The sequence below is a fragment of the Mytilus edulis genome, chromosome 10, assembly GCF_963676685.1.
Source record: "Mytilus edulis chromosome 10, xbMytEdul2.2, whole genome shotgun sequence".
NCBI classification, from domain to species: domain Eukaryota; kingdom Metazoa; phylum Mollusca; class Bivalvia; order Mytilida; family Mytilidae; genus Mytilus; species Mytilus edulis.
In genome coordinates this window covers 10,546,468-10,558,739 of record NC_092353.1, presented here as the reverse complement: position 1 = coordinate 10,558,739, position 12,272 = coordinate 10,546,468, and the positions used below count along the sequence as shown (strand labels likewise).

Here is a 12,272-nt window from a genome sequence, read left to right as displayed (position 1 = left end):
ATGATGATCAAATGATCTGTATACTTTTTGGTGAAAATAAGATTAAAACTTTTTGAGTTACGGCACTTTGTAACTAAAACAGGGGTGTGTTTATTTTCACATGTCACACCGTATCTCAAAAACGATTCTTGATTATGGCTTAAAACTTTAAACACTTTTTAGTTATATTAATCTTAATATCTGTATACTTTTTGGTGAAGATTTAAAATTTAATTTTGAGTTATTGAGTATTTTGTAAAAAAGGGGGAGGTTTTTTTTACATGTCGCACCATATCTCAAAAACGATTTATGATTATGGCTTAAAACTTTACACATGTCTTTGTTATATTAATCTGAAGATCTGTATACTTTTTGGTGATGATTCAAAACTTTATTTTGCAGTTATTGAGTATTTTGTTAAACAGGGGAGATTTTTTGTCGAGCCTGCAACTTTTGTTGCAGAAAGCTCGACATAGGGATAGTGATCCGGCGGCGCTGTGGCTACGGCGGCGGTTACGGCGGCGGTGTTAGCTCAGTTCTTAAAAGCTTTATATTTTAGAAGGTGGAAGACCTGGATGCTTCATACTTTGTATATAGATGCTTCATGTTACGAAGTTTCCGTCAGTCACATGTCCAATGTCCTTGACCTCATTTTCATGGTTCAGTGACCACTTGAAAAAAAAGTTCAAATTTTTTGTAATGTTGAATTCTCTCTTATTATAAGTAATAGGATAACTATATTTGATATCTGCGTACCTTGCAAGGTCCTCGTGTCTGTCAGACAGTTTTCACTTGACCTCGACCTCATTTCATGGATCAGTGAACAAGGTTAAGTTTTGGTGGTCAAGTCCATATCTCAGATACTATAAGCAATAGGGCTAGTATATTCGGTGTATGGAAGGACTGTAAGGTGTACATGTCCAACTGGCAGGTGTCATCTGACCTTGACCTCATTTTCATGGTTCAATGGTTATAGTTAAATTTTTGTGTTTTGGTCTGTTTTTCTCATACTATATGCAATAGGTCTACTATATTTGTTGTATGGAATGATTGTAAAGTGTACATGTCAAGCGGGCAGATGTCATGTGACCTTGACCTCATTTTCATTGTTCAGTGGTCAAAGTTTTTGAGTTTTGGTCTTTTTATCTAATACTATATGCCATAGGTCAACTTTATTTGGTGTATGGAAATATTTTATGATCTTTATGTCAGTCGCGCAGGTTTTATTTGACCGTAACCTCATTTTCACGGTTCATTGCACAGTGTTAAGTTTTTGTGTTTTGGTCTATTTTTCTTAACCTATAAGTAATGTGTCAACTATATATGTTGTATAGAAGCATTGTTAGCTGAACATGTCTGCCTGGCATGATTCATCTGACCTTGACCTCATTTTCAAGGTTCAATGGTCTGACCTTGACCTCATTTTCAAGGTTCATTGGTCTTTGTTTAGTTATCTTGGTTAATGTTAAGTTTATGTGACAGTTGTAATAAAGCTTAGCTTTATACTTAGGACTATCAACACAATATCAATGATTAGTATAGAAGGCGAGACATTTCAGCGTGTGCACTCTTGTTTTACATGTCGCGCTGTATCTCAAAAATAATTTATGATTATTGCTTAAAACTTTACACACTTCTTTGTTATATTAATCTAAAGATCTGTATACTTTTTGGTTTTGATTCAAAATTTTATTTTAGTGATATTTAGTTTTTTGTAAAAAAAAAAAACAGGGTTGGGGGTTTCACATGTCCCGCCGTGTCAAAAAACAATATATGGTTATTGCTTAAAACTTTCTCAGAAACTATTTATGATTATTGCATAAAACTTCCACACAAGACGTCGGGCGTATCATGCGCTCATGGCGCAGCTGTTATTCACTTTTGTCCTATTTGAAATGTATAAGAATTTGTTATTCCTGAAAAAGATTGTACCAAGCATTGACAGATTCAAGAGGGGTTTTATATGCTTTATGTCCCTCCACCTCTGTTTGGTAAATCGGATGGAAAAAAAAGTATTTTACAAAGTTATATATTATTTTTTTAGTCGATACTACAAAATCCTTTACAAGCAAAGTGATATTGATAAAGCAGAAATTGAGGCCATGAACGAAGATAAGACTAAATACCTACAGAAAGCAGTAGAGAACTATCTCAAATGTCTGAAATATGGAGATAAACACGACCTGAGGATCTTTAGGCTGATCTCACTGTGGTTTAGTAACACATCTGTTCTAGATGTCAATACACTTATAGAGGTAAGACATACATGGGTCTGTAATTAGGGGAGATAAACATGACCTGAGGATCTTTAGGCTGATCTCACTGTGGTTCAGTAACACATCTGTTCTAGATGTCAATACACTTATAGAGGTAAGACATACATGGGTCTGTAATCAGGGGAGATAAACATGACCTGAGGATCTTTAGGCTGATCTCACTGTGGTTTAGTAACACATCTGTTCTAGATGTCAATACACTTATAGAGGTAAGACATACATGGGTCTGTAATTAGGGGAGATAAACATGACCTGAGGATCTTTAGGCTGATCTCACTGTGGTTCAGTAACACATCTGTTCTAGATGTCAATACACTTATAGAGGTAAGACATACATGGGTCTGTAATTAGGGGAGATAAACATGACCTGAGGATCTTTAGGCTGATCTCACTGTGGTTCAGTAACACATCTGTTCTAGATGTCAATACACTTATAGAGGTAAGACATACATGGGTCTGTAATCAGGGGAGATAAACATGACCTGAGGATCTTTAGGCTGATCTCACTGTGGTTCAGTAACACATCTGTTCTAGATGTCAATACACTTATAGAGGTAAGACATACATGGGTCTGTAATTAGGGGAGATAAACATGACCTGAGGATCTTCAGACTGATGTCACTGTGGTTCAGTAACACATCTGTTCTAGATGTCAATACACTTATAGAGGTAAGACATACATGGGTCTGTAATTAGGGGAGATAAACATGACCTGAGGATCTTTAGGCTGATCTCACTGTGGTTCAGTAACACATCTGTTCTAGATGTCAATACACTTATAGAGGTAAGACATACATGGGTCTGTAATTAGGGGAGATAAACATAACTGAGGATCTTTAGGCTGATCTCACTGTGGTTCAGTAACACATCTGTTCTAGATGTCAATACACTTATAGAGGTAAGACATACATGGGTCTGTAATCAGGGGAGATAAACATGACCTGAGGATCTTCAGACTGATCTCACTGTGGTTCAGTAACACATCTGTTCTAGATGTCAATACACTTATAGAGGTAAGACATACATGGGTCTGTAATTAGGGGAGATAAACATGACCTGAGGATCTTTAGGCTGATCTCACTGTGGTTCAGTAACACATCTGTTCTAGATGTCAATACACTTATAGAGGTAAGACATACATGGGTCTGTAATTAGGGGAGATAAACATGACCTGAGGATCTTTAGGCTGATCTCACTGTGGTTCAGTAACACATCTGTTCTAGATGTCAATACACTTATAGAAGTAAGACATACATGGGTCTGTAATCAGGGGAGATAAACATGACCTGAGGATCTTCAGACTGATCTCACTGTGGTTCAGTAACACATCTGTTCTAGATGTCAATACACTTATAGAGGTAAGACATACATGGGTCTGTAATCAGGGGAGATAAACATGACCTGAGGATCTTTAGGCTGATCTCACTGTGGTTCAGTAACACATCTGTTCTAGATGTCAATACACTTATAGAGGTAAGACTAAATGGGTCTGTAATTAGGGGAGATAAACATGACCTGAGGATCTTTAGGCTGATCTCACTGTGGTTCAGTAACACATCTGTTCTAGATGTCAATACACTTATAGAGGTAAGACATACATGGGTCTGTAATCAGGGGAGATAAACATGACCTGAGGATCTTTAGGCTGATCTCACTGTGGTTCAGTAACACATCTGTTCTAGATGTCAATACACTTATAGAGGTAAGACATACATGGGTCTGTAATTAGGGGAGATAAACATGACCTGAGGATCTTCAGACTGATGTCACTGTGGTTCAGTAACACATCTGTTCTAGATGTCAATACACTTATAGAGGTAAGACATACATGGGTCTGTAATTAGGGGAGATAAACATGACCTGAGGATCTTTAGGCTGATCTCACTGTGGTTCAGTAACACATCTGTTCTAGATGTCAATACACTTATAGAGGTAAGACATACATGGGTCTGTAATCAGGGGAGATAAACATGACCTGAGGATCTTTAGGCTGATCTCACTGTGGTTCAGTAACACATCTGTTCTAGATGTCAATACACTTATAGAGGTAAGACATACATGGGTCTGTAATTAGGGGAGATAAACATGACCTGAGGATCTTTAGGCTGATCTCACTGTGGTTCAGTAACACATCTGTTCTAGATGTCAATACACTTATAGAGGTAAGACATACATGGGTCTGTAATTAGGGGATATAAACATGACCTGAGGATCTTTAGGCTGATCTCACTGTGGTTCAGTAACACATCTGTTCTAGATGTCAATACACTTATAGAGGTAAGACATACATGGGTCTGTAATTAGGGGAGATAAACATGACCTGAGGATCTTTAGGCTGATCTCACTGTGGTTCAGTAACACATCTGTTCTAGATGTCAATACACTTATAGAGGTAAGACATACATGGGTCTGTAATTAGGGGAGATAAACATGACCTGAGGATCTTTAGGCTGATCTCACTGTGGTTCAGTAACACATCTGTACAAGATATCAACACACTTATAGAGGTAAGACATACATGGGTCTGTAATCAGGGGAGATAAACATGACCTGAGGATCTTTAGGCTGATCTCACTGTGGTTCAGTAACACATCTGTTCTAGATGTCAATACACTTATAGAGGTAAGACATACATGGGTCTGTAATCAGGGGAGATAAACATGACCTGAGGATCTTTAGGCTGATCTCACTGTGGTTCAGTAACACATCTGTTCTAGATGTCAATACACTTATAGAGGTAAGACATACATGGGTCTGTAATTAGGGGAGATAAACATGACCTGAGGATCTTTAGGCTGATCTCACTGTGGTTCAGTAACACATCTGTTCTAGATGTCAATACACTTATAGAGGTAAGACATACATGGGTCTGTAATCAGGGGAGATAAACATAACTGAGGATCTTCAGACTGATGTCACTGTGGTTCAGTAACACATCTGTTCTAGATGTCAATACACTTATAGAGGTAAGACATACATGGGTCTGTAATTAGGGGAGATAAACATGACCTGAGGATCTTTAGGCTGATCTCACTGTGGTTCAGTAACACATCTGTTCTAGATGTCAATACACTTATAGAGGTAAGACATACATGGGTCTGTAATTAGGGGAGATAAACATGACCTGAGGATCTTTAGGCTGATCTCACTGTGGTTCAGTAACACATCTGTTCTAGATGTCAATACACTTATAGAGGTAAGACATACATGGGTCTGTAATTAGGGGAGATAAACATAACTGAGGATCTTCAGACTGATGTCACTGTGGTTCAGTAACACATCTGTTCTAGATGTCAATACACTTATAGAGGTAAGACATACATGGGTCTGTAATTAGGGGAGATAAACATGACCTGAGGATCTTTAGGCTGATCTCACTGTGGTTCAGTAACACATCTGTTCTAGATGTCAATACACTTATAGAGGTAAGACATACATGGGTCTGTAATTAGGGGAGATAAACACGACCTGAGGATCTTCAGACTGATCTCACTGTGGTTCAGTAACACATCTGTTCTAGATGTCAATACACTTATAGAGGTAAGACATACATGGGTCTGTAATCAGGGGAGATAAACATAACTGAGGATCTTCAGACTGATCTCACTGTGGTTCAGTAACACATCTGTTCTAGATGTCAATACACTTATAGAGGTAAGACATACATGGGTCTGTAATTAGGGGAGATAAACATGACCTGAGGATCTTTAGGCTGATCTCACTGTGGTTCAGTAACACATCTGTTCTAGATGTCAATACACTTATAGAGGTAAGACATACATGGGTCTGTAATTAGGGGAGATAAACATGACCTGAGGATCTTTAGGCTGATCTCACTGTGGTTCAGTAACACATCTGTTCTAGATGTCAATACACTTATAGAGGTAAGACATACATGGGTCTGTAATTAGGGGAGATAAACATGACCTGAGGATCTTTAGGCTGATCTCACTGTGGTTCAGTAACACATCTGTTCTAGATGTCAATACACTTATAGAGGTAAGACATACATGGGTCTGTAATTAGGGGAGATAAACATGACCTGAGGATCTTTAGGCTGATCTCACTGTGGTTCAGTAACACATCTGTTCTAGATGTCAATACACTTATAGAGGTAAGACATACATGGGTCTGTAATCAGGGGAGATAAACATGACCTGAGGATCTTTAGGCTGATCTCACTGTGGTTCAGTAACACATCTGTTCTAGATGTCAATACACTTATAGAAGTAAGACATACATGGGTCTGTAATCAGGGGAGATAAACATGACCTGAGGATCTTTAGACTGATCTCACTGTGGTTCAGTAACACATCTGTTCTAGATGTCAATACACTTATAGAGGTAAGACATACATGGGTCTGTAATTAGGGGAGATAAACATGACCTGAGGATCTTTAGGCTGATCTCACTGTGGTTCAGTAACACATCTGTTCTAGATGTCAATACACTTATAGAGGTAAGACATACATGGGTCTGTAATCAGGGGAGATAAACATGACCTGAGGATCTTTAGGCTGATCTCACTGTGGTTCAGTAACACATCTGTTCTAGATGTCAATACACTTATAGAGGTAAGACATACATGGGTCTGTAATTAGGGGAGATAAACATGACCTGAGGATCTTTAGGCTGATCTCACTGTGGTTCAGTAACACATCTGTTCTAGATGTCAATACACTTATAGAGGTAAGACATACATGGGTCTGTAATCAGGGGAGATAAACATGACCTGAGGATCTTCAGACTGATCTCACTGTGGTTCAGTAACACATCTGTTCTAGATGTCAATACACTTATAGAGGTAAGACATACATGGGTCTGTAATCAGGGGAGATAAACATGACCTGAGGATCTTTAGGCTGATCTCACTGTGGTTCAGTAACACATCTGTTCTAGATGTCAATACACTTATAGAGGTAAGACATACATGGGTCTGTAATTAGGGGAGATAAACATGACCTGAGGATCTTTAGGCTGATCTCACTGTGGTTCAGTAACACATCTGTTCTAGATGTCAATACACTTATAGAGGTAAGACATACATGGGTCTGTAATCAGGGGAGATAAACATGACCTGAGGATCTTTAGGCTGATCTCACTGTGGTTCAGTAACACATCTGTTCTAGATGTCAATACACTTATAGAGGTAAGACATACATGGGTCTGTAATTAGGGGAGATAAACATGACCTGAGGATCTTTAGGCTGATCTCACTGTGGTTCAGTAACACATCTGTTCTAGATGTCAATACACTTATAGAGGTAAGACATACATGGGTCTGTAATCAGGGGAGATAAACATGACCTGAGGATCTTTAGGCTGATCTCACTGTGGTTCAGTAACACATCTGTTCTAGATGTCAATACACTTATAGAAGTAAGACATACATGGGTCTGTAATCAGGGGAGATAAACATGACCTGAGGATCTTTAGACTGATCTCACTGTGGTTCAGTAACACATCTGTTCTAGATGTCAATACACTTATAGAGGTAAGACATACATGGGTCTGTAATTAGGGGAGATAAACATGACCTGAGGATCTTTAGGCTGATCTCACTGTGGTTCAGTAACACATCTGTTCTAGATGTCAATACACTTATAGAGGTAAGACATACATGGGTCTGTAATCAGGGGAGATAAACATGACCTGAGGATCTTTAGGCTGATCTCACTGTGGTTCAGTAACACATCTGTTCTAGATGTCAATACACTTATAGAGGTAAGACATACATGGGTCTGTAATTAGGGGAGATAAACATGACCTGAGGATCTTTAGGCTGATCTCACTGTGGTTCAGTAACACATCTGTTCTAGATGTCAATACACTTATAGAAGTAAGACATACATGGGTCTGTAATCAGGGGAGATAAACATGACCTGAGGATCTTCAGACTGATCTCACTGTGGTTCAGTAACACATCTGTTCTAGATGTCAATACACTTATAGAGGTAAGACATACATGGGTCTGTAATCAGGGGAGATAAACATGACCTGAGGATCTTTAGGCTGATCTCACTGTGGTTCAGTAACACATCTGTTCTAGATGTCAATACACTTATAGAGGTAAGACATACATGGGTCTGTAATTAGGGGAGATAAACATGACCTGAGGATCTTTAGGCTGATCTCACTGTGGTTCAGTAACACATCTGTTCTAGATGTCAATACACTTATAGAGGTAAGACATACATGGGTCTGTAATCAGGGGAGATAAACATGACCTGAGGATCTTTAGGCTGATCTCACTGTGGTTCAGTAACACATCTGTTCTAGATGTCAATACACTTATAGAGGTAAGACATACATGGGTCTGTAATTAGGGGAGATAAACATGACCTGAGGATCTTCAGACTGATGTCACTGTGGTTCAGTAACACATCTGTTCTAGATGTCAATACACTTATAGAGGTAAGACATACATGGGTCTGTAATTAGGGGAGATAAACATGACCTGAGGATCTTTAGGCTGATCTCACTGTGGTTCAGTAACACATCTGTTCTAGATGTCAATACACTTATAGAGGTAAGACATACATGGGTCTGTAATTAGGGGAGATAAACATAACTGAGGATCTTTAGGCTGATCTCACTGTGGTTCAGTAACACATCTGTTCTAGATGTCAATACACTTATAGAGGTAAGACATACATGGGTCTGTAATCAGGGGAGATAAACATGACCTGAGGATCTTCAGACTGATCTCACTGTGGTTCAGTAACACATCTGTTCTAGATGTCAATACACTTATAGAGGTAAGACATACATGGGTCTGTAATTAGGGGAGATAAACATGACCTGAGGATCTTTAGGCTGATCTCACTGTGGTTCAGTAACACATCTGTTCTAGATGTCAATACACTTATAGAGGTAAGACATACATGGGTCTGTAATTAGGGGAGATAAACATGACCTGAGGATCTTTAGGCTGATCTCACTGTGGTTCAGTAACACATCTGTTCTAGATGTCAATACACTTATAGAAGTAAGACATACATGGGTCTGTAATCAGGGGAGATAAACATGACCTGAGGATCTTCAGACTGATCTCACTGTGGTTCAGTAACACATCTGTTCTAGATGTCAATACACTTATAGAGGTAAGACATACATGGGTCTGTAATTAGGGGAGATAAACATGACCTGAGGATCTTTAGGCTGATCTCACTGTGGTTCAGTAACACATCTGTTCTAGATGTCAATACACTTATAGAGGTAAGACATACATGGGTCTGTAATTAGGGGAGATAAACATAACTGAGGATCTTTAGGCTGATCTCACTGTGGTTCAGTAACACATCTGTTCTAGATGTCAATACACTTATAGAGGTAAGACATACATGGGTCTGTAATCAGGGGAGATAAACATAACTGAGGATCTTCAGACTGATCTCACTGTGGTTCAGTAACACATCTGTTCTAGATGTCAATACACTTATAGAGGTAAGACATACATGGGTCTGTAATCAGGGGAGATAAACATGACCTGAGGATCTTTAGGCTGATCTCACTGTGGTTCAGTAACACATCTGTTCTAGATGTCAATACACTTAGAGAGGTAAGACATACATGGGTCTGTAATCAGGGGAGATAAACATGACCTGAGGATCTTTAGGCTGATCTCACTGTGGTTTAGTAACACATCTGTTCTAGATGTCAATACACTTATAGAGGTAAGACATACATGGGTCTGTAATCAGGGGAGATAAACATGACCTGAGGATCTTTAGGCTGATCTCACTGTGGTTCAGTAACACATCTGTTCTAGATGTCAATACACTTATAGAGGTAAGACATACATGGGTCTGTAATTAGGGGAGATAAACATGACCTGAGGATCTTTAGGCTGATCTCACTGTGGTTCAGTAACACATCTGTTCTAGATGTCAATACACTTATAGAGGTAAGACATACATGGGTCTGTAATCAGGGGAGATAAACATGACCTGAGGATCTTTAGGCTGATCTCACTGTGGTTCAGTAACACATCTGTTCTAGATGTCAATACACTTATAGAGGTAAGACATACATGGGTCTGTAATTAGGGGAGATAAACATGACCTGAGGATCTTTAGGCTGATCTCACTGTGGTTCAGTAACACATCTGTTCTAGATGTCAATACACTTATAGAGGTAAGACATACATGGGTCTGTAATTAGGGGAGATAAACATGACCTGAGGATCTTTAGGCTGATCTCACTGTGGTTCAGTAACACATCTGTTCTAGATGTCAATACACTTATAGAGGTAAGACATACATGGGTCTGTAATTAGGGGAGATAAACATGACCTGAGGATCTTTAGGCTGATCTCACTGTGGTTCAGTAACACATCTGTTCTAGATGTCAATACACTTATAGAGGTAAGACATACATGGGTCTGTAATTAGGGGAGATAAACATGACCTGAGGATCTTTAGGCTGATCTCACTGTGGTTCAGTAACACATCTGTTCTAGATGTCAATACACTTATAGAGGTAAGACATACATGGGTCTGTAATTAGGGGAGATAAACATGACCTGAGGATCTTTAGGCTGATCTCACTGTGGTTCAGTAACACATCTGTTCTAGATGTCAATACACTTATAGAGGTAAGACATACATGGGTCTGTAATTAGGGGAGATAAACATGACCTGAGGATCTTTAGGCTGATCTCACTGTGGTTCAGTAACACATCTGTTCTAGATGTCAATACACTTATAGAGGTAAGACATACATGGGTCTGTAATTAGGGGAGATAAACATGACCTGAGGATCTTTAGGCTGATCTCACTGTGGTTCAGTAACACATCTGTTCTAGATGTCAATACACTTATAGAGGTAAGACATACATGGGTCTGTAATTAGGGGAGATAAACATAACTGAGGATCTTCAGACTGATGTCACTGTGGTTCAGTAACACATCTGTTCTAGATGTCAATACACTTATAGAGGTAAGACATACATGGGTCTGTAATTAGGGGAGATAAACATGACCTGAGGATCTTTAGGCTGATCTCACTGTGGTTCAGTAACACATCTGTTCTAGATGTCAATACACTTATAGAGGTAAGACATACATGGGTCTGTAATTAGGGGAGATAAACACGACCTGAGGATCTTCAGACTGATCTCACTGTGGTTCAGTAACACATCTGTTCTAGATGTCAATACACTTATAGAGGTAAGACATACATGGGTCTGTAATCAGGGGAGATAAACATAACTGAGGATCTTCAGACTGATCTCACTGTGGTTCAGTAACACATCTGTTCTAGATGTCAATACACTTATAGAGGTAAGACATACATGGGTCTGTAATTAGGGGAGATAAACATGACCTGAGGATCTTTAGGCTGATCTCACTGTGGTTCAGTAACACATCTGTTCTAGATGTCAATACACTTATAGAGGTAAGACATACATGGGTCTGTAATTAGGGGAGATAAACATGACCTGAGGATCTTTAGGCTGATCTCACTGTGGTTCAGTAACACATCTGTTCTAGATGTCAATACACTTATAGAGGTAAGACATACATGGGTCTGTAATTAGGGGAGATAAACATGACCTGAGGATCTTTAGGCTGATCTCACTGTGGTTCAGTAACACATCTGTTCTAGATGTCAATACACTTATAGAGGTAAGACATACATGGGTCTGTAATTAGGGGAGATAAACATGACCTGAGGATCTTTAGGCTGATCTCACTGTGGTTCAGTAACACATCTGTTCTAGATGTCAATACACTTATAGAGGTAAGACATACATGGGTCTGTAATCAGGGGAGATAAACATGACCTGAGGATCTTTAGGCTGATCTCACTGTGGTTCAGTAACACATCTGTTCTAGATGTCAATACACTTATAGAAGTAAGACATACATGGGTCTGTAATCAGGGGAGATAAACATGACCTGAGGATCTTTAGACTGATCTCACTGTGGTTCAGTAACACATCTGTTCTAGATGTCAATACACTTATAGAGGTAAGACATACATGGGTCTGTAATTAGGGGAGATAAACATGAC

The 12,272-nt window shown here is 39.0% G+C and overlaps 1 protein-coding gene across 1 annotated transcript in view; it reads left to right on the top strand.

Annotated features, from left to right (window-relative positions):
- Nucleotides 1–12,272, top strand: part of LOC139493391 (serine-protein kinase ATM-like) — a 98,113-nt gene that overhangs the window by 50,008 nt on the left and 35,833 nt on the right. Inside the window, exon 46 of the mRNA XM_071281765.1 lies at nt 2,024–2,234. Within this exon, the coding sequence (XP_071137866.1) occupies nt 2,024–2,234 (211 nt within the window). The remainder of the gene's footprint in view (nt 1–2,023; nt 2,235–12,272) is intronic.